We start from the raw sequence: 19,666 nt of genomic DNA, 5'->3' as shown, positions 1-19,666 counted from the left end.
AAAATCAATAAAAAGAATGTGAGCATAATGATTTGAAAATTCAAAATGGTGAAGAACAAAGTGAAGAACTAAGGAAACAGCATCATCAACCGAATGATTTTCCCGATAAGCAAACTGAAGAGGATCAAGCAGACAGGTGTTGATAGACTTAAGGTGCTCAAGAACCAAACGCTCAAACACCTTCATCACCACTGAGGTGAGAGCCACGGGTCGATAGTTGAGCGTTGTCATCTTCGATTTCTTTAAGACAGGGATAATAATAGGAGATTTAAAACAGCGGCATTATAGAGTGTTGCAAAGAACTGTTCAAAATACAAGCAAAAACAGAGGATCTCAATACAGGGCTCATGGTACCGAGACCGAGATCCATCTCAATACAGGGCTCATGGTACCGAGACCGAGATCCATCTCAATACAGGGCTCATGGTACCGAGACCGAGATCCATCTCAATACAGGGCTCATGGTACCGAGACCGAGATCCATCTCAATACAGGGCTCATGGTACCGAGACCGAGATCCATCTCAATACAGGGCTCATGGTACCGAGACCGAGATCCATCTCAATACAGGGCTCATGGTACCGAGACCGAGATCCATCTCAATACAGGCTCATGGTGCCGAGACCGAGATCCATCTCAATACAGGCTCATGGTACCGAGACCGAGATCCATTTCAATACAGGGCTCATGGTACCGAGACCGAGATCCATCTCAATACAGGGCGCATGGTGCCGAGACCGAGATCCATCTCAATACAGGGCTCATGGTGCTGAGACCGAGATCCATCTCAATACAGGCTCATGGTGCTAAGACCGAGATCCATCTCAATACAGGCTCATGGTGCTAAGACCGAGATCCATCTCAATACAGGCTCATGGTGCTGAGACCGAGATCCATCTCAATACAGGCTCATGGTACCTAGACCAAGATCCATCTCAATACAGGGCTCATGGTGCTGAGACCGAGATCCATCTCAATACAGGCTCATGGTACCTAGACCGAGATCCATCTCAATACAGGCTCATGGTGCTGAGACCGAGATCCATCTCAATACAGGCTCATGGTACCTAGACCGAGATCCATCTCAATACAGGCTCATGGTGCTGAGACCGAGATCCATCTCAATACAGGCTCATGGTACCTAGACCGAGATCCATCTCAATACAGGGCGCATGGTGCTGAGACCGAGATCCATCTCAATACAGGCTCATGGTACCTAGACCGAGATCCATCTCAATACAGGCTCATGGTGCTGAGACCGAGATCCATCTCAATACAGGCTCATGGTGCTAAGACCGAGATCCATCTCAATACAGGCTCATGGTGCTAAGACCGAGATCCATCTCAATACAGGCTCATGGTGCTGAGACCGAGATCCATCTCAATACAGGCTCATGGTACCTAGACCAAGATCCATCTCAATACAGGGCTCATGGTGCTGAGACCGAGATCCATCTCAATACAGGCTCATGGTACCTAGACCGAGATCCATCTCAATACAGGCTCATGGTGCCGAGACCGAGATCCATCTCAATACAGGCTCATGGTACCGAGACCGAGATCCATCTCAATACAGGCTCATGGTGCCGAGACCGAGATCCATCTCAATACAGGGCTCATGGTACCGAGACCGAGATCCGTCTCAATACAGGGCGCATGGTACCGAGACCGAGATCCATCTCAATACAGGGCGCATGGTACCGAGACCGAGATCCATCTCAATACAGGGCTCATGGTGCCGAGACCGAGATCCATCTCAATACAGGCTCATGGTGCTGAGACCGAGATCCATCTCAATACAGGCTCATGGTACCTAGACCGAGATCCATCTCAATACAGGGCGCATGGTGCTGAGACCGAGATCCATCTCAATACAGGCTCATGGTACCTAGACCGAGATCCATCTCAATACAGGGCGCATGGTGCTGAGACCGAGATCCATCTCAATACAGGGCGCATGGTGCTGAGACCGAGATCCATCTCAATACAGGCTCATGGTGCCGAGACAGAGATCCATCGCAATACAGGCTCATGGTGAAGAGACCGAGATCCATCTCAATACAGGGCACATGGTGCTGAGACCGAGATCCATCTCAATACAGGGCTCATGGTACCGAGACCGAGATCCATCTCAATACAGGCTCATGGTGCCGAGACCGAGATCCATCGCAATACAGGCTCATGGTGAAGAGACCGAGATCCATCTCAATACAGGCTCATGGTGCCGAGACAGAGATCCATCTCAATACAGGCTCATGGTGCCGAGACAGAGATCCATCTCAATACAGGCTCATGGTGCCGAGACAGAGATCCATCTCAATACAGGCTCATGGTGCCGAGACAGAGATCCATCTCAATACAGGCTCATGGTGAAGAGACCGAGATCCATCTCAATACAGGCTCATTTCCCTGCGTGTATCCTTGTGTGCGATTCGTTCGTACACAATCTATCTATAATTCCAGCAATGTGTGTGTGTGTGTATATATATATGTGTGTGTGTGTGTGTGTGTGTGTGTGTGTGTGTGTGTGTGTGTGTGTGTGTGTGTGTGTGTGTGTGTGTGTGTGTGTGTGTGTGTGTGTGTGTGTGTGTGTGTGTGTGTGTGTGTGTGTGTGTGTGTGTGTGTGTGTGTGTGTGTGTGTGTGTGTGTGTGTGTGTGTGTGTGTGTGTGTGTGTGTGTGTGTGTGTGTGTGTGTGTGACCGCTGTTTCTCGACAACCACTCGTCCGATCTAATTGAAACTTGCCAGGAATATTGCTGGGGACCTGAGGATGTGCCTTTTCAAGGTTTGATATTAATCGGACAAGTGCTTCCCAAGTTATGGCCATTTATTTACCAAACCAATGGGAAGACACGTTGTTGCGTGGGCGTGGCCGATGGGGAAGGGAAGCACAGCCACGTTCCCCATTACGGGTTACAACGTACGGGCTTCCGGAGAGTGATGACTTCGTGTATTCTAATAATTTCTCGATTTCTTATGTGCATTTATACATAAACATAATGGCCCAAGTTATGATCGTTTTTATATTAGACGGTGTATAAATTTCGGGAACAAAGTGCTGGTATGCTCCGAACTAGGAAGTAATTTTTTTTCTCTCTTCTCTTTTTGTTTTTCCTTGCCACGACATTGCGAAAAGGTAAAATACGTTGGCGCTAATTGAATAATTGGGTATTAAAAATAAATTCGAATAATATCGAACTTCCGGGTCACGCACGTACGGGCACGTGAGAACGAAGAAACGGCCTGTGTGGTTTATTTATTTATTATTATTATTATTTTTTTTTTACGGGCACGTACTGGTCCACTATAAATGGATGAGGTGTGTGCGCGTGCGTGTGCGTGTGTGTTTGTCTTACTTTTGTCGATTAATTATATACGATTGGAATGTATCTTTTGACCCTTCATATTGCTGAGACCCCTTTGAACTTTGAAGAACCTTTAAGACCCTCAAGGCCGAGCTTCATCTCAATGGATCCAAAAATGGACCCAAATTTAATAAGTAAAAAAACCGAAGACCCCAAAGACCCTCAAGACTCGAAAGACCCTGAAGATCTTGAAGACCAGGAAGACCACGACGACACCAAAAGCCCAAAGACTCGAAAGTCCCCAGGGACGAAAAAGTCCCCGAGGACCCAAAAGACGCTGAAGACCCAAAAGTCACCGAAGACCCCGAAGATCCAAAAACCCCGAAGACCAAAAAAGACTCTGAAAGCCCCAAAGACCTAAAAGACCCTGAAAACCCAAAAGTCCCCCAAAGTCTTCAAGGACCAAAAAGACCCCGATGAGGAGGAAGAGCAACAACAACATAAAAAGTGGCTTAACTAGATCCTACGAGATCTGAGAATCAACAGTCATATCAAATTGCTGCTCGATTTAAGAAACGCTCATACGACACCGCATCGAATTCACTTGCAACATAAATATTTCATCTTTGAAGCACCCTCACCACCGCGCTTACCAAGTGTAGTGCAACGAGTCGCGTCTTGTCGTGCACGGCAATGTTATACCACAGACGTACACGTCAAATAACTCCATCACTTCAGTCTCTGGCAACTGCGGCAATGTGCGTACTTAACGCAGTCTGAATCCATCCCCGACGTCACTTCAGACAGTTAGTCCGCACGAACAGTCAACAGCACCCCCACAAGGACACGGACTCGTTTCGCACGGCGCACGCGTACGTTATATAGCAGGAAAGGGCGTGATACGTCCGCGGATATCAATGCTCTTTGAGAACTACTTTCCTTCTTTTCGGGGCCGTGGCACGTGGTTAGTGTCCATGCTATGAGTGCTGTTCGTTTTTTTATGGAAATATATGGAAATATGAGTGATGTTACCCGTCAGTTCAATGCTAAAAAATCACGACCAGCTCGCACGATTGTCTTGCTTCGTATGATATGTTCGTCGTTGTTTTAATGCTTCATTTTTATTGCTGTTCGTTCTTTCGGGCCTTGTCGAAGGTGAAACGCTAGCCTACGTTTAGTAAGAAGAGGACATTGTAGTTGGTGTTGATGGAACGTACGGTTTGTGGATGAACTCGAACAAAGTTTGGAGTAGATGTTGTTGTTTTTAACGTGGGTGGATTTAAAATCTGTTTAAGGATTATGTAGGAGTTTGTGGGGAATCGTAGGTGGTCGTAGTTGTGTGAAAACATTTTGTCAGACTGTGTTTCGCGACCTTTACCTTCAGCTTTGTACCCAAGCGTCTGGGCCACGTTCACGACCCCATTTGTTATCCCCCCCCTCCTTTTTAGCGGCGTCTCGCGAAGCTAACGCTGCTCATGGAGAGCTCGGCGTTGTTCTTCTTGTGAAGACAAAACCTTAATCTCTCGGACTCAACTCTTGTATATACAAGATCCGGATCTCCTTAAATACTGAGCACATGTTCACATCCTCACATAGACGGTGCCTTTTGAGAGCGTCTATCATGAACTTTTAAATATATTCGGACATTTGCTTTAAAGTTTCGAAAAAGTTCACGTTACTATTTAAAGATTATTCCATTTATCGTATTGTAATTCCGTAATTACATTATTTATTTCGTAAATACACGATATATCGTAAATACGTAAAGACATTATGACGCGTTTCGCTATTGGCTTAATCAAGGCACGTGACGAAATATCGGAAGTTTTTTTTGAAAATAAATTTTATTTTTATTTTATTATTATTTTTTTTTTAGCCGACAAAATCTTGAGGACGCTGCTCGTGGACACATTTGTCCTTGTTTTAACTAGTGAATAGAGGTCAGGGTTTTGAAATCTTGGAGCTTTGATAGATAACACCGTGTTCGCTTTTAAAAGTGGAAAGAAACCATGGTCACGTTTTACACACACACACGCGCATACACACACACGCGCATACACACACACGCGCATACACACACGTTTTACACACACGCGCATACACACACGCGCATACACACACGCGCATACACACACGCGCATACACACACGCGCATACACACACGCGCATACACACACGCGCATACACACACGCGCATACACACACGCGCATACACACACGCGCATACACACGCGCATACACACACGCGCATACACACGCGCATACATACATACAGACATAACACATACATATATATATATATATATATATATATATATATATATATATACATACGTGCACATACACACATGTACACACATACATATGCATATATACATACACATACATATACACACACATATATATATATATATATATATATATATATATATATATATATATATATATATATATATATGCATGCACACATGTATATACATACACATACACACACACACACACACACACACACACACACACACACACATACATACATACACACACACACACACACACACACACACACACACACACACACACACACACACACACACACACATGCTTGAAACTCGAGTTGCATGGCTCTAACGTGACCATACTTTTCAATAATCGGGGATTTTGATTTGATTTCCTCGGGGTAGATAGATGTTCCCGGTGCAGGTACCGTTTTTGGGTAGAAAAGGAATTTCTTGATTTTTTTTGTATAGGTTTGATATTTCAGGCTACTATGGAGGGGGGGGGGGGGAGAAGAAGAGGAGGAAGGGAGATGACGTAGCAATGTTCGACGTATTATATGTGGTAACGAACTGTGTGTTGTGGATGGGTGACCACAATGTAGTTAAACCAAAGATTCATTACATGCGAGAGATAATGGTGGTCGTTGTGGAGACTGTGCTGCAGTGCAATGTCAGGCAGGAATGAGAAATACTACCAAAATCACAAATCACTGCTCACCTTTACTCTTTCATTCTTCTTTTTTTTCCGCCTTTGGAATAAACTCCCTCACTCTTCATTCCCATTCTTCCCTCCAGGCCTTCAAAACAGCTGTTCACCACCACCTCTTATCATCCCCCATCCAAATCCTCGATCTTTTCTACCCCCGATAATCCACCCAAATCCACCTCCTTCAAATTCCCAGCTTTCCTTTCTGAAAGTCCCTGTAATGTCCATCTTGTATACCTTATGTTCCCTGCCACATCCCTCTCCCTCCACAGATCTAATGTCTCTGTTCCCCACTGTTTTGTCCTTCCCTCTCCCGCCCCTCTTGTCTCATGCCCCCCGTCCCCCCTGCTGTGCGTTGTGTGTTAGCTCTCACACGAGCATCGACAAGGTATACAAAAAAAAATGCTAATAGTATTTTTTGGTTACACAGTACTCGTAAGAGGAGATATTTTTTAAGGATTCGAAGAGGGTGTTGCATTTGAGTCTGTTTGTCTGCACAGAATTTTCATGTTTCTCTCCGCGATCGCTTGTCGGATTGAGACAATTTTCACCATTGCTGCGACTACTCGTGTAGAATGTTTCGATGATGATTGTGACGTAGCAGGTCACGTGGTGTGGCAGTCATATTGGAAAAAAAACTTTGGGCCTCTGTATCTCCAAAACCGCACCAAGGAAAAAAAAAAAATGAAACTTGGCATGTAGGAAGTACAACTCATGGGGAATGAGGGGTTTTTTTGTGACGTCATAATTGGCGATGGAGAATGCCACATCCCTATCGGTATGAATTTTTTTTTTCATCGGGATAAAATGGTCCACAGAAGAAGAAAAATATCATGACGTTATCGGTTTACGTGTTTCGGCAGCCATATTGTTTAAAAAATAACAATAAATCTTCTGAAGCGGATGAACAGATCGAGGCGAAACTTTACATGTATGACTGCCTGTCCGTGAGGAACGAAAGGTTCACTCGTATGATGTCTTTTGTCACATGCTTTGGCAGCCATGTTGGATTTACCCTACAACCTATAAATATACACCACTCAAAAGAAGTGCTGGTGAGGGTTTGCAAACTGCTCTTTCTTGTTTATCTAATGAAGGAGGTGATAGTACCATTGTACAGGAATTTTTGTGATTCCTCATCATTATGTGGATGCTTTGTTTTGTGGCACAATAAGGCTGCATCGTTTGAGCTATGACGATTGGCTTCTATCTGCAGAGTTTGAGCTGAAATGATTGCACACACAGGAGACTGGTAGATTGCAAACATGTTTGGTGTAAAGAGCATAGAAGGGCTACATGGGTCAAGTTGACTCTTTCCCTCTTTATTTATTAATTTCTTTTATTGAGGGGTTTTCTTTTGCATTGTGAAGTAAATTGCCACATCGTGCTGTGTGTATCAGAAACAACCTGCTCCCACCCCACCATCCTCTTTCTTTAACACTCTTGTTTTTCTAGGTTGCACTAAGCCACCATGCCCGTCGCTCGTTCTTGGGTATGTCGCAAGACTTATGTGACTCCCCGCCGGCCCTTCGAGAAGTCTCGACTTGATCAGGAGCTCAAGCTTATAGGTATGTTGCAGAATCCCCACTGCTCTCGACTGTTTTTAACTTCTCTGGAAATTAAAGCCGTGCTGAGGTGGTTCGAGCACTACAAACGTCATACCGACTCGCCCAGATAGTTTTAATGATAGTTCTCGAGTTTATTCTTCTTCTTATTCTTCCTCTTCTGTTTTTTGTTTTTCTTCCATTTGCATCATGCTTCATATTGCTTCACTTCTGTATATGATCCTTCTCTGGGTGTTTTATTTGTTCATTTTATTATTAATTTATTTATCTATCTATAATTCCAGCTGTGTGTGTGTGTGTGTGTGTGTGTGTGTGTGTGTGTGTGTGTGTGTGTGTGTGTGTGTGTGTGTGTGTGTGTGTGTGTGTGTGTGTGTGTGTGTGTGTGTGTGAACGCTGTTTCTCAACAACCGCTGGTCCGATCTAATTGAAACTTGCCAGGTATATTGCTGGGGACCTGAGGATGTGCCTTTTCAAGGTTTGATATTAATCGGACAAGTGGTTCCCAAGTTATGGCCATTTATTTACCAAACCAATGACAAGACATATTGTTGCGTGGGCATGGCTGATGGGGAAGGGAAGCACAGCCACGTTCCTCATTACAGGTTACAACGTACGGGCTTGCGGATAATGATGACTTCGTGTATTCTAATAATTTCTCGATTTCTTTTGCGCATTTAAAGATAAACACAATGCCGCAAGTTATCATTTTCATATGAGACTGTGCATAAATTTCGGTAAGATCAGAGTGCTGGTATGCTCCGAACCAGGAAGTAATTTTTTTCTCTCTTCTCTTCTCTTTTTGCTTTTCCTTGCGATGACATTGCGAAAAGGCAAAATACGTTGGCGCTAATTGAATAATTGGCCATTAAAACCTAAATTGCGAATCATCATAACTGTGATATGCGAACTTCTGCGCCACGCACATACTGGCACGCGAGAGCGAAGAAACGGCCTGTGTGGTTGTTGTTTGTTGCTCGCGGTTTGAATATTTATTTATTTTTTATTTTATTTTACAGGCACGTACTCGTTCATTAAATAAACGGAATAATCTATCAACCTTTTATGCGACTTTTATTTCTATTTATGGCATGGCACATAGTTGGTTAACTGTGTGTGTGTGTGTGTGTGTGTGTGTGTGTGTGTGTGTGTGTGTGTGTGTGTGTGTGTGTGTGTGTGTCACTTTATTCTAAAGGGCACCTGCTTGTCATAGAGATGTACAGGAATAAAAATGGTGCCACTGGAAAGTTAATCCATTTACTTGGAACAAAAGTTTCAGTTGCAAACCATCTTGTTAGTTTAATCATAAAAATCATTAGTGATCCTTTAAGCAGGATTTGGAACTTAATGTAACAGTTCCAATGTTTCCGTTTTTATCCCCCACCGCGTGGCGGAAGGGGGATATTGTTATTATTCTACGACAGTAGGGACCATTTTTAATAATGTGTGGCGGCCATGGAAGGAGCGACACAGAATTATTTATGGGAATACTTGTTGAAGCGATACAAAAATATGGAATGCAATGGGATGTTTAAAAGTAATACCTTGTATTGTTTTTCTCTAAAACCGGTAAAGATATTTGAATGAAACAAAACAGTCAGCACATTTGTTGTTCTGGTCATGGGTGTGAAGTTTCGTGATTCTGACGATGGATATCTCGGTGCTACATTTATCAAAATGGCAGAGGGCAGCCGACGACGTCAGTGCGGTTATAGAGTTTCCAACAGGAGAGGACGTGCCTCCTAACGAATGAAAGTTGTGTCTGACGAGGATTGCGTTAATACGAGTACTGTCCAATGATGGGCCAGGCTTATTAAGGACAATGCTGCTGGACAAATCACCATACACAACTTTCTTTTGCGAATGAAAGAGTAGGAGGCAATACCTTGTAACATGCCTTCATAGTACATGGTAGGAGCACACAACCAACACCAACAACGACCACAGCCATGACAACAGCAATAACAATAAGTGTGGTAAAAAGATCCGCATGCTTCACTTCATTTTACATCCTCATTGAGATTCAGATAGATGTGTAATATGTTTGTAAAGTGCAGTGTGCTGCCTTTTTGGCGAAATGAGCACCAGTATACTGGTAATTATCCCTGCAGGGTCGAAGGCGACGAAAGGGTTGGCGTCAGGAAGGGCATCCGGCTGTAAAAACATTGCCACAAGAAAGGGTACCATGATTGGAGCCCCTAAAAAGCTGACCCCTGCTCAGGGATAAAGGCTTTCAAATAGTGTGATGAGTGTGCTGCCTTTTGGTTAAACCTGTCATCAAAGCAACGGGTCTTCCAGGCTGGTCGATGTTATTCGTCCTCATGTGCGCACTTGTTGGTAATTTATGGCAATTGTGTGTGTCGGTGTCGTTCACAGGAGAATACGGGCTGAGAAACAAGCGAGAGGTCTGGCGAGTGAAATTTACACTCGCCAAGATCCGCAAAGCTGCCCGTGAGCTGTTGATGTTGGAGGAGAAAGATCCAAAACGACTGTTTGAAGGTGAGTGTACTCTTTGAACAGAAACTGCGTTCATAATGTCAGAATAAATTATTTTTGAAGAGTACAATGAAGGCTGAGACTACAGAGGAACAACTCCTTCATTCCATTTTGTTTTCTGCCTGTCAGAATCCGATACCTGCTTTCCCTGTCTGCACGTAGAACTTTACATGACTTCGAATAATAATGTTGGGGAAAAAAAGATTGCCGATTATAAAAGCACATAGGGATTTTATATGTTCCTGGTTAGCCTAACCCCATCATTATCCACATGCATTTTGAAAGAAAAAAATGGGGATATATTGTAATTGGCTTCGTTCGTCTGTCCGGCCGTCATGCTATCTCTTTCTAAATTGTTGGGCAGAAATTCACCAACCTTGGTAATTGTGATCACCACATGGCAAGAAGGTGCAAGAGCAGTATCAAGAGCACTATCATTTTTGGCCACACCTCCCTGTAGAGTGATCAAAAGGTCAAATACCACAAAAATGCAATTATGAGCACATTTTAATGAAACTTTATGAATGCAATCAGTCATGTTTTTTTTTATTATTATTGTTATCATTTGACCCCCACAACCCTTATTCTGCACCAGGTGGACTTGGTCAAAATGGGACATAAGAGAAAAATAAGATTTATTTGGCATAAGGGAGATTGGAAAGAAAAAAATATACCCATTAGAGATGGGAAATCCCCTGCCATTGAAACATTTTTTTCAAGATGGCCGCCCCAGTCGGCAATCTTGGATCTGGCCACGCCCAAAATCAATAGGGTTCTTCCTTTTCAGGTGGTACATGTGTGACCCAAATTTCAAATCGATATGGTGAACAGTTTATGAGTTATCGCACTCACAGCTATAAATGTTGACGCCCGGCCAGCCGGACGGACGACCCGGGTGACAACAATATCCCCCTTCCGCCACGCGGCGGGGGATAAAAACCCAAAAATTTTATATTGGGTTATTCTTGGTGGAACTTTTTGCCATCTTTCAACTTTGCTTTAGGTGGGATGCATGGGGATTTGCGATGACGAGTCATTGACTTATCTCCAGTTTAACTTCGCCTGGTTTCGCTCAGCCGACGGCAACAATACAATTGCACCTTTTTTGACATTTATTTTGTGCATTTCATATTGCATTCAGTGGAGTGTTGTCTCTCTTCCAGTCTTTCACTGAATTTTAGTCGTGTCCAATTTGGGACTTTTCCAACCTCCCATTTGGAATTGTTCAACAAGTGTCAAAATACACGAATGAACGTTTTGGTGATGTGCTTATGCAGGCAATGCCTTGCTTCGCCGATTGGTGCGCATCGGTGTGCTTGATGAGAGCAAGATGAAGCTCGATTACGTGCTGGGACTCAAAGTAGAAGACTTCTTGGAGCGCCGTTTGCAGACTCAGGTCTTCAAGCTCGGCCTTGCCAAATCCATCCATCATGCTCGTGTTCTGATTCGTCAGCGCCACATCAGGTGAGCTCTTGTGTATGGACGTAGACCAAAACGTTTGCATTCGTTCAAAGCAAAATAAGTGTGTGCATGTTTACAAAGACGGGGTGAAGTTCCACTTTTGAATGCTTCTGCCAAGATTTATTTGGCTTTTGAATATGATCCAATGCACTATACTCTCAGTGTTTGCACAGTTCTTGAAATTCCTGGAAAAATGAAAAAGCATTTTCTTGTACTGGAAAGTCCTAAAAGAAACTTGGCCAAGTCCTTGAAACTCCTGGCAAATCGAGAAAATTGTGTATTCAGAAATAATCTGCCAGGCCCTCCTCCCCCTCCAGTGATTTTCCATGAAAGCCATGCCAAAAAATTTCTCAGTCTGGACCTGATCCTAATCCCCCCCATTTGCATGGTGCAAATTTGGTTGCTAAATTATTCCTGAGTTGATCCTCTCTAAAGTTCTTTTATTCTCTGCCCTAGTTGTATCTAAATTGCCTCTGGCATTTATCCATTCAGACCAAAAATATTTGACTCCTGGGACTTTCTTGTGGGGGTTTTAACTTTACGCACATAATTGTAAATCAGTGTCTTTGCTGCTGCTGTACTGGTGGTAACTGAGACACGTAGTATGTACAGTACTCTACTGCACCTATCTCCTCCGCATCAGCACTGCGTCCTGTGGAATCAATTTTGGGTATCATTGCCTTCTTGATTTTTTAACTATGGTTTCCAAGAAGGAAACTGAAAAGGGTCCTGAAAAAAAAATTGTTTTGGAAAACTGTAAATTTGGTCTTCCACGGCTGTGCGAACCCTGAGTCCATCTGTTACAGAGCATTGGTTCTGCCGAAGTAGTTTATTGGCCATGGTTCATGCTGAACAGTTTGCCATCCTCCCAGCTGTGTAGTTGGGGCAGGAATTTGTTCATGGTGCCGGCGATTGCTCTCCTACGCTTCGCGAAGGCCACCATGGGATTTTTGCCATCCAACAACTAATGTCAGCACACGGGGCACCCAGTTTAACATCCATCCGAGGGACTGCACACTCTGATGCCCCGCCCTGCCTGTGAAACACCGGGATGACGTGTTTTTCTTTTTCATTGAAAGCACATTGATTTACATTTTCAACCATATCGCTTGACCTGCTATACACCCCCCCCCCCCAATCACTTTTACGTGGTTGTACTTTGGCGATCCGGTGGCTAATATTGATGCTTTTTAAAAATATATATTTTTGCTTTGGTAGATTCCTCGTGTAGTTACAAAGAGTCTGGTTGTGGAAAAATTCTGCAAGGTCAATTCGGCCTGTCCGTATACCTTGTGCTATGTCTTTAGCTGTTGTAGTTCATGTTGCCAGAATGGCTGACGTGGTACTGAGTTACTCCAGCTGACTAAACTGCAAAAGGTATGTTTTTGAGATTTATCAAGTATCTTGATATTAAACCTCTCAAAGCACTCGATATTAATCCTTCATATCCAATTAAATATTTATATATATATATTTTTTTTTAATAAAGCTTTTTGTTTACCTGTTTTTTCTATACCTGAACATTGATTAATCCTAAATTGATTTTGCTGATGGTGTGCAGATGTTGAATTGGTTGGGATTGTTTTCATACTCGAGTACAACACCTGATATGGATTTGTGTTCTCCGCTTATCTTTCAGAGTGCGCAAGCAGGTCGTGAACATCCCGTCGTACATCGTGCGTTTGGATTCCCAAAAACACATCGACTTCTCCCTGCGCTCGCCATACGGTGGTGGGAGGCCAGGACGTGTAAAGAGAAAGAATATGAGGAAGGCTCAGGGTGGTGGTGGTGGAGGAGGAGATGATGAGGAAGAGGATTAATCTCATTCTTAGCTCCATGCTACCTTCAATCAAATGTCTTAACAGCTTGCCGGCCATGAGCCTTTTCGTATGAATAAAAGGTGGCTGCTATGGAATGATGTGTGATTATTCTGACTTTTTAGAAGACAGACAATTCTGGATGATATACGAGCCATATGTTAATATGGGAATACAAAATGGGCAAACCCAGTAATTTGAGGCAAAAGCTGTTTTTTTGAACTTTGCATCCATAGGTGTGAAGTAAACATTAACCAGGCCATAACTCGATAAGCATTGCAAAAGTACATGTATTCATGTATGTGATAGGTACGAGCCTAAAGCAATTTTATATACCCCACACAGCTCAAAAATTTTACTTTGTGCACATTTTATACACTAATCTCTGCTTGAGTAGCTACAGGGTAACCAAAGTTAGCTCCAGGAAAAGGTTAATAACCTTTTAGAGTTGTCATTCCCTTTCATTTATTTTCAGGTTTGAACTGAGTTAAGGGAGAGTGACTAATTTCCTGAATCTGACTTTCATATGCCATTTGGCCGCACACCTGAAGTCATTTTCTGTAGAAAACGATCTGTGGACAATCTTTTTTTTTTTCATGGGCAATGTGCCTTTTCTGCACACATTTTGGAACAAGGAAAGCAGCTCGCAAGTCTCAAGTTCAAAGGTTTTGTGATAAAATTTAGACAGCATGTTCACCTGTACTGACGACAGCAGACAGCAGACAGCATGTACTAATTCACCAAACGGAGGAGGCCATTCTGGCCGACCAAAATCGGCAAGCTCACGTGAGAATATTGCTGATTCAGTCACCTACAATCCCAATAAATATCTTTGGCATTGCTGTCAACTCAACATCAGCAAAGAAAGCTGAGAATTCTGTTAACATTGCATACAAGTCATAAATAACTTTGCTCGACGTGTGGCCCTCGACAATGAGCGAAATGGTGCCCATTTGGAGAATATCAAATGTCAACGTCATCAGTACTTTCATTCTAAAATTGTCATATTTATTACCCTGACGTTTGGCTCTGTCAATATGAGGGGTTTTCAAATTGTTTTCTCCTCATTCTCACGTTTACGGCATTGCTGTGATTGGTCTGCTCAGCCCATGTGACCCTGATGTTTGATTGTCAATCGGAGTGGTTTTCAAATTGTTTTTCTTTTTAAAGTTCAATTTAATTTCTGTTTTCACTTTTCGCAGTCGCTAAGGTTGATTAACATTCGGTTGCATCAAGATTTGTGAAATTTGAATGTTTTGTGTCCTCGGTCTGTGTGCAATGCATTGCACCGAGGGGAGGCTTCCATTGGCTTCCATGCCGCCTCATGAGACTAGCTTAAGTTCTATTCGATTTTTGTTTTCACTTTTGGGACCTTCTGATGTAGCTACAGTCTTAACGTAGATAATTTTCGTAAAATCTGAGCAGAAACAGTTTTCATGAGGAAAATGTATTCAATTCAAATAGCCTTTGGTTATTGTAAGGAACACCACATGCTTTCCGTTCATTGCTTGACCTTGTACCGTGTCCTCCTAGTGGACTGCTTATCGGTAGCATCTATCCGATCTTGGCTTATATTATCGAAGGTTTGGTGACATGCTCTTACAAGTATGTAAAATAATTCTGGCAAAAAACGGATTTTCTGGTGTCGGCTGCCCAAGTATCAACATCATTTGGTAATAAGCTTTCATTCAACGTCGGGGTCATTCATGGTACTCAGCTTGTTTGTAGCAACTGAAATTTTCAGTAATATCTTGGCTGAGTGAGTAGTATGATCTTCCAGTTTTGTGAAGTTTGATTGAATAATAATGGAGTTATTAAACTTTTCCCAAGGCCCATTTTTTGGGTGTAACAGGATCAAAGTGAAACGGAGTTTGACGTCGTGGACAAGTGGCAGAAAGGATGGGTTGGAGTGTGTTGGCGAGAGTGTTGGGTAATAGTCTTGGAATACTGGAGGATGGGGTATGAAACAGCTGCATGGTTCTGGGGAATACTGGGATGTCAGCCATTTTGGAGGCATAGTTTACTCCATACAGGGTGAGAGAAGACCGAGTCTGGGAGCTCCAGAGACTGCACCCTCTCCCAGAGGTTAGCCAGGAAAGTAGCTGAATCGTATGGATGGCTGGTGAAAGCATGAGATTTTCCTGCATTTAAATTTTTTTAGGTTTTTCCAGATATGCTGTGGTAACTGTGACAAAACAAGTGAATTTCAGACCAGATTCAACTTTATACACATTGGTACCTTGGTGGCTCTCTGTAGACCACCAAACATAAACACTTTCATTTGGATGTGATTCGAAGAAGCAAGTGGAAGACCATGACAAACTTTGGGAATTTTGATATCAAATCTATGAGTAGCTGTGTTGCAAAAGGCTTTGGCTGCAACACTGTGAACTGTATTTTTAGTTAACTGGCATGATGGCAATTGAAGTCTAAATATTAGAAAGAGATAACACATGGGAGAACAGCAATGTCTCATCAGATGGTTGTTAAAGTTGGGTAGTTGTAAACCATGCATGCCAAGGTTGCAGAGCAATGAAGACAGAAATATTTGCATCATCAGCCTCACCAGTTCCCAAAGGAAGAGGGTATTGTAATTGGTCAGTGAGATATTTTAATATAGTGCCCTCTTTAAGCTTTAGCACATCTAATTTAACTGCAAGTTGATTTTGCAACATTAATGTTGTCAGTTTTTCCCACTCATTCCTGTATGTTTGCCAGCATCGCCTGTGGTTTGAAATATGTGCCAAGGCTTCGGGCCTCACCTAGCATGCCAAACCAGCCCTGGATTATCCAACTTAACCACAGGTTTAAAAAATTTTGATGTTTACATTGCTTGTGCAATTATGTCCAATGTCATCTCTTCACCCTTGTGTGATTAAATTAGACATAGCGCATACAGTGTCTTCAGAAAGTATTCACACCCCTCGACTTTTGTCACATTTTATTGTGTTGCAGTCCGAATTTAAAATGGATTAATTTTTCTTTGTCACTACACAAAATACCCCATAATGTCGAAGCGAAAACATGTTTTTACAAATTAAAAATGAAAAACTGAAATATCTTGTCAAGAAGTATTCAACTTCTACTATGACAATTCAAATTGAGCTCAGGTGCATCCAATTTCCTTTGATCATTCTTGAGACGTCTCTACAACTTGGTTGGAGTCCACCTGTGGCCAATCCAATTGATTGGACATGATTTAGAAAGAAAGGCATCTTTCTATATTGTTGTGGGGCCGAGTTTCAGTGGCGAGCACGACCGCTATATGGCGCAGTGGAGTCGGCTCCACCGAACACCCGGAATTTATGTCGTAACTCCGGAGCCTACGGGTCCCTTATCGGACCGAAGATCGCTAATAGGTCGACCACGTGGGATAGGGTCGATTGCCAATTTCAATTTACCTAAATAGCCACGTCGTCCAAACTACCGGGGAAATTCACTCTCTGTGGAGCTCAAGCGGAACGAGCCGTTAGCGTGCTCGAACCGTGCGTAACCCGAGCGGATGGTTACCGAGGTCCGTCGGTCCAAATGCACAATTTGCCGCTTCCCAATTTCTTAACACACACCGTGCTAAACCAATGAAAGAAACACAGAAACGAGCTGAAACATTTAACGGGATTTATTTATAATGGGGGCGCGGGGGGGGGGTAGGGAACGCACAAAGCCCGGAGTTATCCGACTATAAGAAATGAAGTCAATGTACAAGCAAAAGCACTTAACAAGACAGGCCCACACACAAACACGCACACCCAAAAATAAAATGGACCTCAATGGGTCTTTATTGAAGGTTTCCATCTCGAGGGTAGATGAGCTGTAAACCAGAGCTATCTTGGACCTGTCCACCTCGTGTGGTCTTCGATGTCCTGGACCGGCGGGACTCGAACCCGCAACCACGATGCCACTCCAAGGACCAGGGACGGAGGGTAGCGTCGGGTGCTGGCACGCTCCTCCGACGAGGCAGGCAGGCAAAGCAAGCGATCCTCCTCCGGCTCGTAGGCAGGCGATCCACATGGCGGGAAGCCACTCGCTCGCAGGCAGGAAGACCGACTGACTCACCTGATCGCCCCCACACAATTATCTCTCCCTCTTCACAGGTGGGAGGGATATGTCCCGCGTCATTCTGACCTCATTGGACAGGTGTGTCGGGCGATCTCCCGGCCGTCCGAGATTGGTCGGGGGGAGGTGCTCATGTCTCCGCCCCTCGACCAGGAAGTTGAACAGCAATATGTTGCGCTGGCTCCCCATTTGCCGAGAGGTGGCAGACGTGCTTGCACCCCTCCGATTGGCTGAGAGAGGTGTCATGCCCGTATTTGGAGTGAAATCCAAGACGCCAATGCCCAAAGAAACCCCGCCTGGCACATTGGACTCCGCCCACGTACGTGCTGACCCGCATGCGTGCAATGGTGCCGGTAGAGGATGGTGGAAGGAAGCGAAGGCAGGTGTCGTCGTTGAAAAGTTGTTGTTGATGTAAGTGATGTAAAAATGTAAAAGAAAATCCTGACTATCAAAATAACTCCGCAGCGCACGAACATTTAATCCCCATTAGATTAGGGACCGGACCCTAACGATAAACACATACTGATATAACTGATCTAAGGGACTCTGGCTGTTGTGTGCAGTCAGCTTCCAGATTCGTAACAATAAAAGGTCCTACAGTTGACAGTGCATGTCAGAGCAGAAACTCTCCCATGAAATCCAAGGAACTGTCTGTAGAACTCCAATAGAATTGTGAGGAGGCATAGATCTGGGGAAGGGCATAAAACAATTTCTGGAGTGTTGAAAGTTCCCAAGAGCACAATGAGCTCCATCATTAGGAAATGGAAAGAATATGGAACTACACTGACTGCAAGGAAGAAAATCCCCAAATCCAGATGTGCAAAGCTGATACAGACATACCCAAGAAGATGTGAAGCTGTAATCGCTGCCATAGGATCTTCTACAAACTATTGACTCAGGGTGGAATAATTATCGACGCAAGGCATTTCAGCTTTTCATTTTTAATTTTTTTCTAAAAACATGTTTTCACTTCGTCATTATGGGGTATGTTGTGCAGATCGGTGACAATTTTTTTTTAATTCAGACCGTAACAAAAAAATGTGGCAACAGTCGAGGGGTGTGAATACTTTCTGAAGGGGCTCTTTCTGCATCTACGTTGTCAAACGCCATACTTTTATGTATTTATAGCGGTTGTCGTCATAGGTATACCGATTGTTCAAATTAATTAATACAAGGTCTTGGCTCAGGGAGGAGGTTAATGACAAAGGGCAACAGGTTTTCAGATGACCAAAGGGTATGTGGGGGGGTGTGGGGGGAGGGAGTTGACTTCCACAATGATGAACAATACAAAAACGAATACCAATGACACAGAGAATACAGAATGGGAAAGAGCCAGCATATATCGAAGAGATTGTGGATGTGCACGAGGTAGTGATGGTCAGTAAGTTTATAGGACAAGACAACAAACAGACTATTCCACAATCTGGAGAATAAGGCGACAAACGAGTACAGGTGTGCAACTATCCTGGCCTTTGAAAGGATGGGCCTGTGAGGGTTTCTTGAGCAATGAAATACATTAGGTGGTTTGTCACTGCCTTCCCGGCAGGCTCCCAATTTGAACCTGCAAATCGTCATACTACAATGAAGAACCCCCATTCAGTGAAACGAACGCAGAACCGCCTCGTATTACCGATTTACCAACATTTAAACTGAAACCTATCTCTCATTTCAAAAGGCAGAAGGATACTCTGATATGTAGCAAAATGATACAAATCTCACACGGGAAGGCACAACAGGATGTGAAAGCACAAGATAATAACCATCATTTTATTTGTTCTGAAGTTCCATGTGGATTGTACATTTTAAGGCATAAAACTGATTTTCCCACTCCCTTACCCAATCTTACAAATAATCAAGCCTGCATTTGCAATGCTAGATTTCCAAAAAAAAAAAAAAGGTAATTCGTTAAGGATTCCTGTATGAACCTGAAAAGAAAAAAAAACACTTCTTACGACAGTATTTAACACTGATGCAAATCCTGCCATTTT

At 43.4% G+C, this 19,666-nt stretch overlaps 2 protein-coding genes across 8 annotated transcripts in view; one reads left to right on the top strand and one right to left on the bottom strand.

The window, feature by feature from the left end:
- METTL22 (methyltransferase 22, Kin17 lysine) overlaps nucleotides 1-4,184 on the bottom strand; it is a 79,887-nt gene extending 75,703 nt beyond the window's left edge. For all 6 annotated transcript variants that reach the window (XM_085885223.1, XM_085885230.1, XM_085885263.1 and 3 more), the window contains exon 1: nucleotides 3,958-4,184. The gene's annotated coding sequence lies outside the window, so the exon portion shown is untranslated. The remainder of the gene's footprint in view (nucleotides 1-3,957) is intronic.
- Nucleotides 4,185-4,202: 18 nt separating this feature from the next.
- On the top strand, nucleotides 4,203-13,720 carry RPS9 (ribosomal protein S9). 2 transcript variants are annotated; one of them, XM_085885278.1, is made up of 5 exons: nucleotides 4,203-4,268; nucleotides 7,742-7,854; nucleotides 10,225-10,347; nucleotides 11,622-11,808; nucleotides 13,445-13,720. In XM_085885278.1, exons 2-5 carry the CDS (start codon nucleotides 7,758-7,760, stop codon nucleotides 13,623-13,625), a joined length of 588 nt encoding a protein of 195 aa, XP_085741404.1. In that variant the 5' UTR covers nucleotides 4,203-4,268; nucleotides 7,742-7,757; the 3' UTR covers nucleotides 13,626-13,720. The 2 variants fall into 2 exon arrangements, with proteins under 2 accessions (XP_085741404.1, XP_085741413.1); XM_085885287.1 differs by lacking the exon at nucleotides 4,203-4,268 and adding an exon at nucleotides 4,758-4,903.
- The last annotated feature ends 5,946 nt before the right edge of the window (nucleotides 13,721-19,666 follow it).

The sequence above is a fragment of the Eptatretus burgeri genome, chromosome 1, assembly GCF_056783735.1.
Source record: "Eptatretus burgeri isolate ZD-2024b chromosome 1, Ebu_testis_v1, whole genome shotgun sequence".
NCBI classification, from domain to species: Eukaryota; Metazoa; Chordata; class Myxini; order Myxiniformes; family Myxinidae; genus Eptatretus; species Eptatretus burgeri.
The sequence above is the reverse complement of the archived record's forward strand: the minus strand, read 5'-3'. Positions and strand labels throughout refer to the sequence as shown.